Genomic DNA, 20,522 nt, shown 5'->3' with positions numbered 1-20,522 from the left:
CCGAATTCCTTCCGGACCCGAACTCACTAACACGATAAGTCATAAAATAACTATAAAGCATAAATTGAGCAGTAAATGGGGGAGCGGGTCCATGATACTCAAAATGACCGGTCGAGTCGTTACATTCTCCCCCACTTAAACATACGTTCGTCCTCGAACGTGCCAAAAGTTGTTCTTAACCTTCAAATCTCTATTCCACTTTACCACGCACATACCCGAGGGTGATCCCACGCCACCCTATTCCACATAGGCCTGACAACACAATACAACTGAATATCTTTAATTTAACCTTAGCCAAAACACCTTCGAATTCAATTCCCAACCTTCAAAATTTCTTTTCAAGACACGAATCTTACATTTACACATTGTATGAGTCTGATCAAGTTACATCGAGATATAAATATAATCACGGATATAATCACCTAGCATATTACACAGCTTGCCCACTCGTAGCACCATTCTTGATCACAGTAACTACTTCAAACCAACCAAGTACTAGTATAAAACCCCGCATTCAATCGAACTTCATTCTGAAACCTTCATACACTGCCAATGATGAAAGAAACAATCAGAAACTCATAACCACTCATCAGATCAACTAGCCATGGAACTCTCTCGCTCCCACCAAAACCACAATCCTCTCCTAAGCCGACTTTCAATATTATCCTCTCGAATATACCATAACCAAGCCTGATGGTACCATTCTAGGTCCAATGACCTTATTTTATTAAACACAACCATCCCACAGACACGCCACATCAATATAACTCAAGCCACAACTGGGCAATCCATGTACCCAAATACAGGAGATGTCTCAAAGAAGAGAACCGTATTGAAACTTCAACAAGCACCACCACAACCACAATGTTACTACCAACTCCTCAAATTTCATGAAAAGGATAACTGTAGGCGCATGTGCACAATTATAGAATAAGGGAATTAATGAATAAGATAAATTGTTATAGAAATAGAATTCCCACACACGGCACAGACAACTCACATGCCAATAATATGAATCGCCCGACATGGTCACAGGCCTCCAGTCCCAGCATATCATACAGGAGCAATTAAACAAGGACATTTGTATGTGATAATAAAATAAGATTCTCATGTTCCTGGACTGGTATAAATATACGTCATAGTGTAAGCATGTGCAAAGTCTGCTATCATACTTCAAATCGGCAATTTAATGCGGAAATAGTAACTACCCCATTTATTCAGGGAATTAGCCTCTTTGTAAACTCAAGTGTATCCCAGATAGTTTTCAACAAAGGTACAAACATGAAAAACATTATAACTTTACGCTTAACAGTCAACTCTAGGCATATCATAGCCTAAGCATTCTTTCGAGTATGAATACTTGCCCTAATGCTTGCACATTGTCTCAAACCTCACGTATATGCACACTTATAGCGCGCAGCTATCATAAATAATTAACGCAACTAGTGCCTCCACTGAGTTAAAATAAAATAATCACCTCAAATAGGCCGCAACCCGAAACAATATACTTTTGAGAACTCCCAGTCTCCAAATTCATCAAACTCATAAATCACCGTAACTTATCCCAACTCCAGCACTAGAATGACTAACACATCTTCCATTTACGATCTTCCCATGAGGAATACTTTCATAATTCTTCCGTGTCACATAGCAATAATTTGAATATCAGCAGTCTATCAACCAAGTGAGTATTACAATACCAATGAATATTCGTAAGTTGAAACACAATGCGCCTTTTGAAATGCACACCCTTCTCAAGGATTATCAAGCAGTTATAATATTCATCTAAATATCTAAAACTGACCCTTCTGTCCAAAATTTATGATTTTCCTTTTAAGAATGAACTGCCACCTTGTACATGTAAATCAATATCCGAACAACATGTTCCCTACACCGATAGAAAATATTCGGTTCAAACCATGATAGAAATCATCATGAACACTTTGAAATCCATTTGCATATAACCAAGCTATCAGAACGAAACTCCTCTAACTCGACCAAGCCACACATGTTGCCAAATCCGAGAGTATTGCCACAAAACACCCGGAAAGCCTCACCTCATCATAAGAACCAAAAGAACCGAGCATACCATTACCATATCGATCCAGCATGTTACCCATTTGTCATATTTTCTCCGAGTTTCTTCTGAATTACCCTCAAGTTGACATTTCTCCTTGTCAGAACACTTCTATCCTTACCCAAAGCTCCCTACAAGACATCCTAACATAGAACCACATCGCCCTAAGGCCCATAAGCCACTGTATTCTTCTTAAGCACCTCCATAAGTACCCCAACCGTAACACTCAATCTGAAAATACCTTATACAAATTTAAAATTATTCCTTTTTCCTTTCTTATACTGAAATGTAGAATCTTTAGTCAAACAAAATTACCGCACGTCCTGATACCATCCAATGTAAGTAATTGATTCTAGTGATATACAAGTTCGAAAAATTTTCAATTTCCACATATACATTTTGAATCCATTAGAACCCTCTCGATAATCATCCATTCTGCTCAAATCTAATTTACTCTGCCCCAAACGGGCCGAAAGACATGTGCTCCTTTAACATAGTCAACACTCAAATAAGTAACCCTGCCTTAACACGACCAACCAGATTCATACTTCGTATGCACTATATCCTTCAAAATAACAACTTAATCATTCCAAACTTTTCATATTCCTATAAAGTGCCTTATAACCCATATTCATGAATTTCCTTACTCGAGTCATCCTCGATCTCCATCTCTGCGAGTCATAACTGATCCACAAGTATGCCTCCGACCAAAACAAAGATTTAAAACATAACCATGAAATCAAATTGTCAATAGCAGGCTCCCTCACTTAGCCTTAAGCTGCAATTATATAAAATTAGAACCCGCAAGGATTTCTCCTTCTCAATTACCAAGATCTCGCTCTGTTAACTCGCCAAACTTCTCGAAGTCTTTTTGTTAAGCTTTTCATGAACATTCTGAATCATCAGTTACAGTCACACACTCGACCTCTTACCAGGTAGCAAGTAATATTCCTCGCAGAAGTTTCATCAACATCACGCCACCGCTAACCACTCATAGGAGATAACCCACCTGTGGAATTCCTTACCGACATATTCCAACGATGCTGCACTGGGTGCAACAACTACGTAATCAGCAAATTTTCCTGAGATAATGCTCGCCCACCATTTGTATAAGTCTGTGCTTTCCCTTTTGACATCAACTGAAAGTTCAATAATACCTTCCAAACTCAAGTCATATTGCGCCTGAAACAATAATCAAATCTTCATATCCCTCTTCATTTCAAACAAACTCATTTCTGCCATATTCAATCTTTCTCCGTATAGTAACCATCACTCCAAATACATTCTGTAGGCCAAATCACATTCTATCGCGATTCCAAATCGTTTTACTCTTTGTCAAGGCGCGCAACTACCCTACCACATAATCCATAAGCTAATCTGCCACTTTTCCTTCGGTTAACCATTTCCTTTAAGTAACTTCTCAAACTCCACTTCCCCTACTTGACCTACTAGTATTTCAACCACCGTAAAATGCTTCCCATCATGTGTTCCCTCATACTTTGCTGCCCAATTACTGCATCAACTCGAAACGCATCTCTGTCGTACCAAAACCAACAGAATGTTACCGACTCTAAGTCTCTTCGAAGATTATCTTTCTCGATCTATCATCATCAGAAATACCCATTCGCAACCACAATTACTACACAATCACTTACTCATCTTGAGTTCAAATTCATTGACAAAACATGAGAATTAATTTGCCCCAAAATTTAACAACGTGAAAGATCTTTCAAAACATTCACACTCGAGATTGTGCATCACATCAAAACAAAAATAAAGCACTCAATGGCCTTCTTTTACATTTCAAGGAATCACTTATCGTCACATTCAAATCGTCTTAACATACCCCGCAGTTACATCATACTCATCACAAAGTCGTTATACCGCTCATCGAGCCACAAATTGCACTCATAGGGATATTACCAGACATATGAGTCCAAATGTATAGGTTACAACTGAAGCTACCCAGCCTAAGCTGCGGTCTAAACCTAGCCTCAAGTCCTCCAGACTGGCCCATCACCAAAACACAGAATACACATCTTGAACCTCGTTCATAGAATCATAAGCCGATCATGCATAGCTGATACCGAGCGCTCATGTGTGCATACGAATGCGTGGAAGGAATTCAAAGAGTTATGTTTCAAGCTAAATCAATTCCGCACGATAGAATACAAAAAGGGAATTTTGTTTTCCTAAGGGTTCGGTAGCCTCTCGAAGATAAGTACAGACGTCTCCGTACCGATCCGCAAGACTCTACTAAACCTACTCATGACTCGTGAGACCTATGTCACCTAAAGCTCTGATACCAACTTGTCACGAACCAAAATCTCAACCTGTCGTGATGGCGCCTATCTCGATACTAGGCAAGCCGATAATCTTAATAAATCAAAACTTCTCTTTAAGGTTGAAAATATAATATTTAAATACAATACAAACACTCCCCAAAACCTGGTGTCACTAAGTACATGAGCATCTAATATGAATACAAGTCTGAAAAATATAGTCTATAATAGTCTGAGACCATACAGTGAACAAAGAGATAGAGAAGGAGAGACAAGTTTTGCGGAACACGGCAACTACCTCAAAATCTCCTGAAAATCAATCGCGCGAAAGGATCAACACCCTCTATATCCGGGAATACCTGGATCTGCACACGAAGTGCAGGGTATAGTATGAGTACAACCAACTCAGAAAGTAACAATAATAAATAAGTAACTGAAGATAGTAACAAGCTACACAGTTATGGTTCATTTTCAGTAATTTCAGCAAAGAATAGACATGCTATCAAATGTGGTATCAATATTTATACAGTTCATGTTCATGTAATCCGTATATCAACAATCTTTCAGAGATTTCACAACAATGACAGATAGCAACTAAATGCAACAACAAATGAAAATCATGTACAACCTCTTAGGACAACAACCACTCACTGGGCTCCCAGCCCTCATCACTCCCAAGGCTCCCAGCCCTCATTACTCACTCTCAATGGGTACCCACGCTCACAGGGGTGTACAGACTTCGGAGGGGCTCCTACAACCCAAGCGCTATAATCTGCATGGACAACTCACGTGCTGTACGGACAACTCATGTGCTGCATGGACAACTCACGTGCTGCACGGACAACTCACGTGCCATAATATAAATATCTGGATCCGCACGGCCAACTCACGTGCTATAGTATAATATAAGGATTCGCACGGCCAACTCACGTGCTCCACGTCCAACTCACGTACTATAGTATAATATAAGGATCCGCAGGGCCAACTCACATGCTATAGTATAATATAAGGATCTGCACGGCCAACTCACGTGCTGAACGGACAACTCACGTGCTATAGTATCAATATCTCACAATCAGGCCCTCGGCCTCACTCAGTCATAAATCACTCCAGTCTCTCGGGCTCTCAATAATCATGAAATCATCCCAAACAACAATGATATGGTGTATCAATAATAATAACAGAGACTGAGATAAAATGTGCAAGTAAAAACTGAGACTAAGTACATATAGCATTTACCAGGCAATTCAACAAGTACGCGACCTCTGTGGGTCCCAACAGTACTATCACATAGCCTAAGCATGATTTCTAACATGATTTACAGTCAAATTTTATCAACACATAGAGAGCATATAGCTAACAACAAATTATTCAACTTTACAGTTTCCCTGGGATGGACCAAGTCACAATCCCCTCAGTGCACGCCTGCACGCCCGTCACCTAGCATGTGCGTCACCTCCAAAATAATCGCATGATACCAAAATCTGGGGTTTCATACCCTCAAGACCAAATTTAAAAATGTTACTTACCTCAAGCTGTGAAATTCTTTACTCTGCTATGCCCTTGCCTCGTGAATTTGTCTCCAAACGCCTCGAATCTAGCCATAAATAATTCGTTTCAGTCAATAAAATTCATTGGAATTAATTCCATAAGAAAATAATAATTTTCCTTAAAATTTTGAAAATTAGCTCAAAAATCGCCTGTGGGGCGCACGTCTCGGAACTCGACAAAAGTTATAAAATCCTGAAGCCCATGCAACCACGAGTCTAACCATACCAATTTTACCAAAATCCGACCCCAACTTGACCCTCAAATCTTCAATTTAAACCAAGAGGGTTTTCAAACTTTTCCAACTCAATTCACCAATTAAATAATACAAATAACCATGGATTCGGGTAATTTAACCAATAATGAGTTAAGAACACTTACCCCATTGTTTCCTCTAAGAATCACCCAAAAATCGCTTCAATCCGAGCTCCAAATCGTTAAAAATGGAAAATAGGACGAAGTCCAATTTTTGAACTTAAACTTTCTGTCCAGACCTCTCTTCTTCGCGAACGCGACAGGTCCCTCGCGTTCGCGAAGCACAAAATATGCTGCCCAACATTTCCTCTTCGCGAATGCGAGACACTACTCGCGAACGCGATGCTTTAGAGAGCCCTTCTTCGCGAACGCCAAAGCAAAAACCCATGCCCACTATTTTTCCCTTCGCGAACGTGATACCCAAACGCGAACGCGATGCACAACCCAGCTCCTCTTCGCGAATGCGAGACCCCGTCGTGAAGAGTAAATTCTGCCTGCCTCAAATTCCTCTTCGCGAACACGAGGTCCCACTCGCGAACGCGAAAGAAAAATCCGAAAAATGCAACAACAGATATCGGCAATCCCACCAAGGCCACAAATGATCCGTTAACCATCCCAAACTCACCCGAGCCCCTCGGGGGCTCAACCAAATATACCAACAAGTCCTAAAATATCATACGGACTTAGTCGAATCCTCAAATCACCTCAAACAATGCTAAAACCATCAATTACACCCCAATTCAAGCCTAATGGACTTTGAAAATTCTAATTTCTACAAACGACTCAGGAACCTACCAAATCACGTCCGATTTACCTCAAAATTTGAGCACAAGTCATAAATGACATAACAGAGGTACTCAAATTTTCAGAATCGTATTTCGACCCTGATATAAAAAAGTCAACCCCCGGTCAAACTTCCCAAAAATTCAACTTTCGGCATTTCAAGCCTAATTCCACTACGGACCTCCACATAATATTTCGGACACGCTCCTAAGCCCAAAATCACCATACTGAGCTATTAGAATCATCAAAATTCATATCCGAGGTCGTTTATACATAGGTCCATATCCGGTCCACTTTTCTAACTTAAATTTTTAATTATGAGACTAAGTGTCTCATTTCACTCCGAATTCCTTTCGGACCCGAACTCACTAACACGATAAGTCATAAAATAACTATAAAGCATAAATTGAGCAGTAAATGGGGGAATGGGGCCATGATACTCAAAATGATCGGTCGGGTCGTTACAAATATACCTGAAGATTTCTATAAGGCTAAAGATTGATTTCTAAGTTAGGACTCTCGTCAATGAGAATCGATTGTTGTGAAGATGGTTGAATGTTGTATTATAAGGGTGATGGAAAGTTGTAAATTTTGTGAAAAACCTCGTTTTAAGCAGCTTTCCAGCGGGAAGAAGACTATTGTGAAGTCGATGCATTACTTAACTCTTATTCCTAGATTAAATAGGTTGTACACATCTAGGAGCTCCGCTCCTCATATGAGATGGCACTATGAAAATAGAAGGCCGCCGGGTGTTATGTGTCATCCTTCAGATGGGGAAGCTTGGAAGTATTTTGATAAGACGTATCCGGATTATGCTAGCGAACCCAGGAATGTTCGGTTGGGTTTGTGTGCTGATGGTTTTACGCCATTTTCTGTTTCTGAAACACCATATTCATGCTGGCCGGTCTTTATTACGCCGTATAATCTTCCGGCTGAAATGTGTATGACTAGTCCATATATTTTTTTAAATTGTGTTATTCCCGGTCCCCGCAATCCAAAGAGTTTGATTGATGTATATTTGCAACCTCTGATTGATGAGCTTAAACAGTTGTGTTATGATGAAGTTAAGACATGATATATCAACTAAGAAAAATTTCAACTTACATGCTAACTTAATGTGGACCATTAATGATTTTCCTGCGTATACAATGTTGTCTGGGTGGATGACTGCCGGAAAGTTAGCATGTCCTTACTGCATGGAAAATGGTAAAGCGTTCACTCTAAGACATGGCTAAAAGCAGTCATGGTTTGATTGTCATCGTCAATTCTTTCTAGTTGATCATGAGTTCAAAAGGATGAAGAACGCATTCAAAAAGAATACAGTTGAATATGATTTGCCACCTCCAATTTATTCCGGTGAGAAATTTTGGGAAAGGGTTCAGAACTTTACTAAAGTTATCGAGGCCCCACCTTCTAGATTTTCTGGATATGGTATTACTCATAACTGGACAAAACAGAGCATATTTTGGGAGTTGCCATATTGGAAGGATAATCTTCTCCGACACAATCTTGATGTCATGCATATTGAGAAGAACTATTTTGACAATTTGTTCAACACAGTGATGGATGATAAGAATAAGACAAAAGATAGCCCGAAGGCTTGACTAGACTTACAAGAATATTGCAGGCGACCTGAATTATATTTGTAGTCTGGGAACAATGGTAAGGTGTTCAAGCCCAAGGCCAGCTACACATTCACTTTGGAACAAAGACGACAGATTTGTGAGTGGGTTACAAACCTAAAGATGCCAGAGGGCTATGCATCGAACCTGGGAAAACGTGCCGATATGGTTAAGGGAAAGCTGACTCATATGAAAAGTCATGACTGTCATATCTTCATGAAAACCTTAATCCCTTTTGCACTTTGTGGTTTGCCTGAAAATATATGGAAACCCATCACAGAGATAAGTTTGTTCTTCAAAGACTTATGTTCTACCACATTAAGGGAAGAAAACCTATTTCAAATGAATCGGAACATTCCTGTAATCAGTAATAAGTTGGAAAGGATTTTTCCATAACTCCCTATTTTTATTAACCTCAATTATGTTGTACTGCGAATGTACATCTGTACTTCTTCTAGGTGTTGGGTCAAACCACTTGCATCGGAAAAGTATGATCTTTTTATTTGGCCAACCTAAATATGACAATTCTAGAATCTCTTTGATCACACCATAATAATCATTTTCCCCATCCTGGTTGCCTTCACCACCTTTGACACACATCCCACTATTATTGCTTTTTTTTTATACTTGGAGCATTCCTCGGTGTGAAATTTGTAACCATTCACATAATATTTAGACATAGTCGTAACCGTAGGTGCAGGTCCCCAAGATATGTCTTTCAAAAATTGATTAACATCGTTGTTTGGATTATTGACCTACATGTAGCATTAAATAAATCACAAGTGAGCAAGTATATTCACAAGTATGTATATTCACATGTGAGAAAGTATGTGAGATGCACTTACACACTCTTTAAACTATGCCTCAAATGTAGAATATATAGCACCAAGACCAATTTGACTCACGAAGTCACTGAGCGACGCATTGAAAGTTATTTGTTAGTTGCATCAACCAAATTAAATTGTAGCACATGTAAATTAATCTTATGTCAACACTTACTTAAGAAAGGGTTGAACTTCCGGACAATTTAGCAACACTTGATTTGAAGCTGATTTGTACTCCATACTACTTAGGCCCCTTTTTGTTCGATCTTTAGAACCACGGCCTGGTTGATTGAATATGGACATTGGTTGATATAATGGATCAATCTCAATCATGACATTGTGCCGATTGGGCCTATTTCTAGCACATGGCACATGACTGTCAAAGTATTAAAAACAAAAATGGGCAGTTTCCTTTGCAAGATAGGCTTCACATATGGATCCTCCAATCCTATTCCTCTGATTAACAAATCATTTACACTTGCCGATAGTCCTGCACATTGTCATATTAGACAATAACATTAAAGAAAATTACAAGAATAAATCAAGGTTTGATCATTACCTCTCGAATGGATACATCCACCTGCATTGAACTGGGCCTCCAAGTCGCGCCTCATGTACAAGGTGAATTGGAAGGTGTTCCATCACATCAAATGATCACTATGATCCTTTTATAATTGCAGAGTGTACTATGCTCCATATCCATTGCAAAGAGATAAGACTGATTGGTTGGTTGTAATCAAAACAAAGCCTGTTGGTAGGGTGGAAGTTGAGAATGTGCTAGGTGTTGCTTACTAAAACGATACCTCAAGTGTTAACCAAATGGTGGATGATCAGTTAAAAAATTACTTGGAGCATCCTCAACGCATATTAGAAGAAGTTGATACGGAGGAAATAACAATCATAGAAAATAAGGATGAAGAATCACCTAATGAAAATGAAATAAGTGAAGAGGAAGGATTTTCAGACGAGGAAGGATACGTCGACGAAGACGACTAGCATGTTAGTTTTTTCAAGCGCTCTCAACTTATATAGATTTATATTCTCAATTCTAATATTTTCTTTAATTTATGCAGATGACCGGTAGGGATCGAGGTAGGTCTGGGAAGGATAAAAGGCCTATTGATCATGATGATGGTGCTACACCCTCGCTTCCTTCCACTCCACACTTGCATCCCTCTGCTGCTGATGGCCGGCAGCAATCTTCTAGGCACACATCTATTCCACCACATTCATCTACTCATCATACTACCCACAATTCGCCCTCCCAGTAGTATTATTACCATTCTCTGCCACAGGGCTATACCCCGCTTCCTCCATATGATCCTACATGTAGTTACATGGGTCCATCGAGTCAGCAGTCACAGAGCCATGTGGTACGCCCGCCATCTGCTCTATTTGCTTCATCACCAGCTGGATCGCATCCATCTAGATTTCAGCCAGTAGGATCGCAGCAGGGGTCTAGATCGATACAGGGGTGTGGATTGCAACCATCTTCATCAGGGACCCCATCTCCCTCTCCACGGATTTCGTCTCCTAGCATTTCTAGACTTCGTCTTCGGGATAGTAGCACTGAGCCAGATGTCTCCCCTTCTGCGCACGCTTTAGATTCATCGGAGGATGATGATCCAGATGAAGTGCGGTATGATCATTATCATAGGATGATCATCAGCCCTGAGGGCAATGAGTAAGATTTATTTATTACTTATTTATTTTTGATGAATTAAAATAGCTACTCTTATTTATTTAATGTAACTGCTATGTTGCAGGTTCATACCTAATCATCAGGTTACAAAGACAATCACTGAAATTCTTGGTCGGTTGTATAATGCACCCTATCCGACTTGGAGTGACTTTCCACCGGATCTCGTGCAACAAATGTTCAACCAATTTAAGGTTTTAATACAATTCATATCTATTTAAGCATTATATTAATAATATTTTTATCTAACGTTACATACTTTATTTTCAGACTAAGTGTGCGTGGGAGGACTGGTATAACCGTGAAATTTGTGCAAATTTGGAGTACAAATGTCGTAAGAGACTTTCTGATTCCTTCTCCTCCGCTCGAAAGATTAACGAGAAGCCTTCATGGGTTCTACCGCATTTATGGGAGGATCTGCAGAGGTATTGGATCACCGAGAAATTCGAGAAGAAGAGTGAACTGGGAAAGAAGGCCCGAGCATCTAAGAAGGGTGGCTCCTTGCACTGTGTGGGTGCAAGGAGTATGGGGGCTACGAGGAGACTACTGGTAATTCCTTAAAATATTTACATCTATTTTTATCGAACTATATTTATATATGTTAATTTAGTTAACACGTTTTATTATATTTTTAGGGAAAAAAATATGGGAGGAAGATGACTCATGATGAGTTCTTCATGGATACTCACATCCGGAAGAAGAAGGCACTGACAGATCCAACTAGATGGGTCGAGGACCGGACGTAGACTGCATATGTAAGTTTCATAACTATTATAAATGTTTATAATATTATATAGTTAATAATTTTCTATCTTCTAAATAAAGGGTCGCTACAAAATTAATGTGGAGGAGTACACTCAGAGCTTGCCACCGAATGAGCAAGGCGAGCGACCACCCCTTTCAGACGAAGAAGCGTAAAGGTTATGGTTGGATGTTGTCGATGGTCCTAAAAAGGGGATAGCATACGGCCTTCCAGAGAAATTATTTCGGTGCTACAGGGCTGGATTGCAAGGTATAGGGACTTCCGCCCTAGGCTAGGCAATTAATAGGTCGACTATCTTGTCTATGGAACAGAAGATCGCAAAACTGATAGCAGAGCTTGAAGAGACAAAGGCTAGAGAACAAAAGAGAGATGAACAATTTGGTACCCTTCAAGTTCAGTTAGAAAAGAGGGACGAACAATTTAATCTCCTTCAAGGTCAGCTGGCCAATCTTCTTGCTAGTGGTGCTTTCCCCATTCTCCGGTCTCGTGAGCCTTCCCCATGTGCTAATCCTTCTCGTCGTGATCCTTCGAACCATGCCGACGATGAAGGTTCTAGTAGTGAAGATGGAAATGATGCAATATAAAACACTCATTGAATGGTGTATATTGCTAAACAAAGTATTGAACTTGTCAATATTTAGTTGAGACTAGTTTTGAATGATGATTTTATTGTTGATATTATTTTGTTATTGAACATTTGTATAGTTGTTGTTGTGGTTGGCGTTGTTGTTGTGGTTGTTATTAGCGTTGTTGGTTAATTATTATTGTTGTTGTTAGATAATGGTTGTTAGTGTTAGTTAATTATTTTTATTAGCTAATTGTTGTTGTTGTTAGTTAGTTAATTGTTGTTGTTGATTAATTATAGTTGATGGCAACAATGTAATGCTGCCATTATTGGATGGATATTGGTAGTAATTGGCAGGTGGTGTAGCTTAAAAGCAGGCATTTTCTGCCCAGTTTGTACCCAGAAAACAGACCGAAATCGGTCGGAAATTTAATTTTTTTGCCCAAAAATTCATAATTTCCGACCGAATTCGGTCGGAAATTTCAAATGAAATCTCCACTTTTTTGAAATTTCCGACCTAGGTCGGAAATTATGAATTTATATTTATTTTTTAAAATAAATTAATAATTTATTACAATTTACAAATAATTATTTATTTAAAATTCCGACCGATTTCGGTCGATTTTGATGGACGAATTTACACAGTTTTTTAGTATTGAATATTATCAACAAAGTCTACTTTGCAAAAAGGCTTATGCTTATGTGAGATGGTATTCACTAGTCAAAATATTAGCCATAATTACATAAACAACATGTAGAGTTGCCCTTGTCTTAGTGATGAAAATGACTTACGGGAGTTACGGTTACGTATGTCCTTTGTGTGTCCACAAGGCATGCTCTTTGATCGGTCAATTTTCCATTGCTTTAAATCAGATTTAACATCCCTTCATCACGACATATCTCAAGATGACAAGGTAGTTGCTGGACATTAACTTGAGAGATTTCTTTTGGATTTGGTCTATTTTATGTGAACGTGAATCCTTCTACAATGTAAAATCTAGACATTACCGAGCATTTCTCTCCCCTTAAACTGTACTCTACTCTGCTCCTCTCCAGAAATGAATGACATGATGAATTCATTACAATTAAGATCAAAACCAGATGAGTTTAGTGAATGTTACATACACCAGGACTGGTTTAGCACAGGTACTAGGTAAACTCTCTATTCAAATTTAAACATTGGCTCGACCAGGCCTGGTTTCAACAGTGGCTAATGTGCGACTCTCTTTTGTTTGAGAAGAGTTATATGACCAAAAGGTGTAGCACATTTCAAAACAGGTAATAATAACAATTTAGTAACAAAAGATAATAAAAAGTCCTAGAAAACAGAACGTACACATCCGGACAGACAGCTACTGCTTACTGACATGAGAGCAATACATCAATGAATCTATCTCATCTATGCATGCTCTAATAACCCAAAACACTCTGAAAATGTACCATTGATCACTGCTCTTCCTTTGCCCTAGCTTAAAGGGCACCGGCCATGGCCTCGCCTTCTTCTGACTCTCTTTAATTTTAGATGTTGTACAATTGATTAACTCAATCACTTAAAAAGAATTGGTAGGTGAAATAAAAGAAGTAGCATTTCGAATTGCAAGTGAAATAAACAAACTGCACCATTGAATAAAATAAACGATTGCTTTTATGTATGCTATCATCCTGGTGCCAATAATCCCAACAAATACTTGCCAACCGTTAGAAGATCAACTTAGGTTTAAAGAGGCTTTTCTGTTAAAACACTTACTTAAAGAGTTACAAATTTGACTGTTTAACTTTTATTTATTGACAGTGAAGATCTTTTATGTTACATTGTCAATATAATAAGTTAAATGAGTACTAACTTGTAAGAATTGATTTGTGGACAAAAGTTTGGGCTATACGTCTCAGGAAGGGATGGAATGGTGCATTCCAGAAAAATGTCAAATTACAGTTGGATCCACTTGTTTTGGGAAATTGGAATGACCAATACGAAACATATTTAGGGTAAAACTTCATGTCATCATTATTCAGTTAAAATTGACATGACAAAATTCTAGTTGTATGATGATTTTGTAAGCCATTTACTGTTGAATTACTTTGGCTTTAGGGAATTCCAAATGAAGCCAACTGAGTCTAAGCTAGCAAATGGAAGAACCAATCAAAATGTACATTCTAGACATTGTGAAAAAGAAATATCAATGTACTAGTAGAGTTCCAAATTCTACTCCCGAACGATTGAAAGATGCATTAATTGAGACAACCATATGATATGACAATGTTGTCACCAGCATTGGCACTTCAAAAAAGGTCTATATAAACTTAAAACAAGAAAGCTAAAGTTACTGTAAACCTTCTAATTGCACAAATCTTGATCAGGTTGCTCTGTTGCAAAACCAAGTCTTTCTTTTTTCCTAGATTGTCTTAGACATATCTTCAGCTAAGTTTTTGTTTTAACAAATTCTCTTCACTTTTGTTGTTAATGTTGTAGTGAAAAGAGTTTTAAATTTGTAAATAACTCTGCATTATATGTTTAATCTGATACATATATATATTATCTTTCTTTTTTATTTATTGTTCCCTTAATAACTTTATGCAGTTGAGTTCACAGTTTGAAGGCTAACCAATCACAAGATATGGAGCAAGAACTAGTTCTCTCCAAGAGCTTTGACAAGAATGAAGCTGTTATAATGCAGAATATCGATGAGGATGAGATTTTCCCACCTGAAAAAACCAGCAGTGTATTTTGCACAAGTAAAATAGAAGGCAATAAAAAGACTAAGAAAGGCTTAATAAAGATGCGAAGCCTGGATTTTGCAAAGGAATCACCAATACATGGAACATCCCTGCGTCATGCAAGATCATTTAGTTCTCACTTTCTAATAAACATAGATGAGATAATGAGCGATGATGATAATGAAAAAGGTGTACTTATAAGCCAGACTGCAAGTGGAAAAATGGGAATTTTCCCCTACGACCAATCCTCTATTACCTCACAAAGCATCTCTGATGACATGACATTAGAAAATACACGAAAAAGTAAGAAAATCATTAAGGCATCAGAACATAAAATATAGCAGCCTCAATAGCGGATACGTTGCCTTTTTTATGTACTATGTGATTTTGTTTTTCCAATTTTTGTTGTTCAGAGAAGACATCATGCCCTATGGAGAAGGAGGATGAAGATTCATGCATCTGGAGAAGAATACAAATTGAGCCAACGTTACGTATACGTCTTAAGGTGGTTAATGCATGGATCTCTTATAAACATTCTACTGCTTATATATACGGATTAAGAAGAGATACATTTTTCTGGTTGTTTTGTAGTTTCAAGATGTGAAGTACACAGTGGCACTGAAGGGAGAAAAGCATTCTGATGCAGAAAAATGTATACTGCAAGGAGTGAGTGGTTCAGCCTGTCCAGGTGAAGTTCTTGCTTTAATGGGACCTTCAGGAGGTGGTAAAACAACTTTACTCAAGCTTCTGAGTGGAAAGGTGAAAAATGATAGTGGAATGATTACTTACAATGACCAGCCATATAATAAGTCATTGAAACAAAGGTAAATGCACTAACTACTCTTGATACAAGTTCCATCCTAAAATTATACAAGTTCAAATGGAAAATTATTGATAATCGCTCAACAGGATCGGGTTTGTTCTGCAAGATGATGTTGTTTTTCCCCATCTCACTGTGAAAGAAACCTTAACATACGCTGCTTTGCTTCGTCTACCCAATACGTTATCTAAAGAACAGAAGAAAGAAAGAGCTATTAGTGTTATAAATGAGCTTGGCCTAGAAAGGTAACTTCTTCATTTTCTATTGACAAATGTGAGAAACTGTATGATAGTTCTTCTTTCCACTTCAAGGGTGATATTCTATATTAATACCAACAAAATAAGCTCTTCTCATTACGGTGTTACTTCATGATTATACCACATAAAAAGAAAACAATTATAAATCACATGAACAGTCTTGTCATGTCAAGTTGACTCTAGCTTAACTTTCTTGATGCTTCTAAGGTTGTAATACCTTGTAAAGTTGGACACTGAAGTTGTTATTTCAGGTGCCAAGACACAATAATTGGAGGGGCATTTGTTAGAGGAATTTCAGGAGGCGAAAGAAAACGAGTATGCATTGGAAATGAAATTCTTCTGAATCCATCACTTTTGTTCCTAGATGAACCAACATCTGGTTTGGATTCAACCACAGCACTTCGAATCGTGCAGATGTTGCACAACATTGCCAGGGTACTCATTGTCAAAGAGTAGTCTCATTTTAGACTAGCTTTCAAAAGTCTCATTGAACAAATCATCTTATATTTTTGATAGGCTGGCAAGACAGTGGTAACGACAATACATCAACCATCGAGTAGATTATTCAGCACATTCGATAAGCTGATTCTTTTGGGACAAGGCTGCTCACTGTATTCTGGCAAAGCCTCTGAAGCAATGCTATATTTCTCTTCAATTGGTTGTTCTCCCCTTATAGCAATGAATCCAGCTGAGTTTCTAATTGATCTTGCAAATGGAAATATAAAAGACAAGTCTATTCCTTCAGATCTAGAGAACAAGTATCTACCAGGAAACCATCATTTCAAGAGCAAAAATGAAGGACTTTCCTCAGCTGAGGTTCATGAGGTATAACAGATCAGCCTTCTTTTCTTCTATGTGATAACCATATGATAATATATATCTAAAAGAACAAAAAATTTCAGTATTTTGTTGGAGCTTATGAGTCAAGGGTTGCCAACAAAGAGAAAACAAAGCTGCTGAATCATCGCCTAATAGAGGAAGATTCAGAAGTGCAGAGTTGGCCTAAGTTAAGAGATTCTGGTGCAACCTGGAACCAACAGTTTTCAATTCTTTTCACAAGAGGTATTAAAGAGCGAAGCCACGAATACTTCAGCAGTCTTCGAATAATTCAAGTCTTAGCTACAGCTATTATTGTTGGCTTACTATGGTGGCATTCAGATACCTCATCTCCTAAAATGGTGGCAGATCAGGCAAGTAATGTTAATTTTGTTTTAAACTAGCATGTTTCTATCTTTTTAGTTCTTTAACAAATTTGGTATGGAAAATTTGCAGGAAGGGCTATTGTTCTTCATTTCAGTATTTTGGGCTTTCTTTCCTCTATTTGCAGCAATCTTCACATTCCCACAAGAAAGGGCAATGTTGGTTAAAGAGAGATCAGTGAACATGTACAAGCTTAGTGCCTATTTCGTAGCGAGAATCACTACTGATTTGCTTCTAGATCTAGTTTTGCCTGTAATATTCTTGGTGATTGTCTATTTCATGGTTGGGTTGAAGCTGACATTCCCTGCATTTTCTTTAACTTTGGTCACTGTTTTACTCAGCATAATTGCTGCTCAGGTTAGAGGCTAGATATTTTGTTACCAATTACCATATTGAAGAATACTATAGTTGAGCTTGATATGACATTTTGGGTTCACTATGTTCAGGGCTTAGGTTTGGCTATAGGTGCAGCATTCATGGATGTGAAAAAAGCTACAACTTTTGCTTCTGTTACTCTCATGACATTCATGTTGTCTGGAGGATTCTTTGTCCAGGTAATTAATAAGTAATGTCTTATCAGCACATGGATCACCTTCACAATCAACATTACTATCACTAACTTAATTATTGAGATAGATGCTTCTGTTATGTCAAAAGATTCAATAATTTCTATATGTACAATAAAAAAAAATTGTCTACTCTACTCTGGTTGCACAGTGCAATTTTCTGACTAATAACATTCAATTGAACCTCCTTTGGACCACGTAGCTACGTCCTTTCTAGCAGCAAGTACTACTTATTATGTACAATTTGCACCACTCTACTCCCTACTTTGAGTGGTTTAGATTCCATGTACAGATAAGGAATTCTAAGTTGTTCAGGAACCATAAATGGACAAGGACAAGAAAGAGTTTGTCAATATCAGCTGCAATGTGATACCTTAAGAAAAAAAGGTCATCACATCAAACAATTATAATGAATGATTTTAATTGTTTGTGACTTAAATTTTGTTATTGCAGGAAGTTCCAAGATTCATTTCATGGGTTCGCTATATCTCTATTAACTATCACACATACAGACTTCTCTTAAAGATTCAGTATAACTCCTTGGGAAGTTCAAAGTATGGTGGAGTTGAAGTGGGAGCAATGTTGGTGATGATCATTGGATATAGGTTGTTAGCCTACTTCCTACTTAAAAAAATGAAACTAAGAACAACTACATAATTGAATTTTCTTTTATCATTCAAGCTCCAATGACTACCAATAAGTTGTACTACAACATTTTGTACTATGTTCTTTCTTAATTTGTTTCATCTGTTTCTTTCTTTATATTTATTTTTAGTTGTGGAGATAGGGAGTTTTGGGACTATATATTTTGAACTTGTCTTTTGTAATATGCATCTAAGCTCGATGTCTTCTTTTTCCTTGTTACGCATAATGTTTCAAAATTGGAGGCGTATGATGAGGTATTTTACCTACCATGAGACGATAGAAATGGGTTTTTTTAATATTTAATTTACCTAAAAATAAAATTAATATTTTAAAAAATTTTAAAAAATGAAGAAAGTAGAATGAAAACGTGAGAATTTTCATTTAACTATCTAAGCATATACATATATGTGATTAATAATATGATGAGACACCAATTCTTAATTATATGTAGAACAATATACTATTTATGTTATATATAATCAAATATGTAAATTAAAAATTAACAAGAACATCTAAGGTGTGTAATGCGGATAATTTAAGGCATAAAATGTGCACAACATTTTGGAGCATATAGGACAACCAAAAACTCATGGTATTAATCATGCATTGAACTAACACATCACCTATATATCAAGGTGTTAGCCCTACAAGACATTAGACATAGGTTGCCTCACCTCGAGAAAAATACTGAACAAGTTCCACTTTTTTCCTTTTGAAAAAGTACTGCTTACTTATATATAATCGTGCTAACAATGGCTTATTTTTACCGTGGTTGTGCTAGAAAAGATTTGTTTCAAGTGGATCTTCCTTCTTACATTGCTTGTTCTAAAGGTTGACAAACCACTTATTAAGATCTTTATAATCTCATAGACATTTTACCTTATCCAAATTAACCTTCATTTTTGCAAAAAACCACATTTAACCATCTCTTTTCATGGCCAAAAGAGTCCAATTCTAAGATGAATTCATATTTTGGGCCATATGAGACAAGCCCATTATCAAGAGAACTATGATTAGACGTCATCTTTTTGATACACCCAATTCAAGAAGCTGCATGAATTGAAGTTAGATCCAAGCTTTCTTGGGCTGATACTTTTGCCTTTCTCAAACTTGTAAAATTTTCACGTGGAACCCAATCTTGCGTCACCATTGAATTCGTATTCACTTTTTAAAAAGAAATTAACTGATATCCAATTATTGGATAATTTCAGATACATACACTAGTCTCTTCTTCTTTACTATTTTTTTCTTCTTCTTTGTACTTAGAGTTTCTTCTTTTTCTTAGTTGCGAAATGAGTTTATTAAATTTATTATTGTTTTGACAATTTAATGATTAAGATTTGATCTTTATAATATTTGAAAGTTATATTTTAAATTTGGGCTCATTTGGAGTAGATTTGGGCATTGAATCGTATATTGGATTGTTGAAATGCGAAAAGCAAGTTTGTGTTTCTGAAATTAAGATTTGAAATCTGAAGTTGCATTCAATAGATTAAACAACTTAAGATTGAAATTTCTAAAGTTGCATTTAAAAGATGGCAGAATAGTCTAAATGGCACCTCTACTTGTGCCACTTTGTCATACCGGTCCCCAAACTTGTCAATTTGGCAAGTGAACACTTACACTCGTTCAAACCCTGTATAATAAATACTTATGACAGGAGGCTGTCAGTGCGTGTAATACAATCTCCTACACATAAGACTCTACGTCAATATACTTAACCCATGTAGGCTCCACGTCATTTATTAGTGCCACATAGGAAACTAAAACGGGAGAATTATACTTAATTCCCAAACCCAAATTCTCCCCTCATTTTATGCTACCCGATTAGTTTAGGGCTTAGAAAGTATTGAAACTCTTCCGTCTCCCTGTCTTCTCTGTCATCGTTGCCGAGATTTATC

General features: G+C 37.5%; 1 protein-coding gene across 3 annotated transcripts; it reads left to right on the top strand.

Moving 5' to 3' along the window:
* The first annotated feature begins 14,685 nt into the window (after positions 1-14,685).
* On the top strand, positions 14,686-18,803 carry LOC104095363 (ABC transporter G family member 22-like). 3 transcript variants are annotated; one of them, XM_070199987.1, is made up of 11 exons: positions 14,686-14,776; positions 14,997-15,436; positions 15,547-15,638; positions 15,725-15,957; positions 16,043-16,198; positions 16,462-16,645; positions 16,727-17,035; positions 17,113-17,400; positions 17,483-17,767; positions 17,857-17,964; positions 18,430-18,803. In XM_070199987.1, the coding sequence occupies exons 2-11, from the start codon at positions 15,034-15,036 to the stop codon at positions 18,631-18,633; spliced, it is 2,262 nt and encodes a 753-aa protein (XP_070056088.1). In that variant the 5' UTR covers positions 14,686-14,776; positions 14,997-15,033; the 3' UTR covers positions 18,634-18,803. The 3 variants fall into 3 exon arrangements, with proteins under 3 accessions (XP_070056088.1, XP_070056089.1, XP_018626010.1); XM_070199988.1 differs by lacking the exon at positions 14,686-14,776 and having other exon boundaries at positions 14,795-15,436; positions 17,113-17,404; positions 17,487-17,767; XM_018770494.3 differs by lacking the exon at positions 14,686-14,776 and having other exon boundaries at positions 14,796-15,436.
* The last annotated feature ends 1,719 nt before the right edge of the window (positions 18,804-20,522 follow it).

The sequence above is a fragment of the Nicotiana tomentosiformis genome, chromosome 4, assembly GCF_000390325.3.
Source record: "Nicotiana tomentosiformis chromosome 4, ASM39032v3, whole genome shotgun sequence".
Lineage (NCBI taxonomy): Eukaryota > Viridiplantae > Streptophyta > Magnoliopsida > Solanales > Solanaceae > Nicotiana > Nicotiana tomentosiformis.
This window is presented reverse-complemented; position numbering and strand designations above follow the sequence as displayed.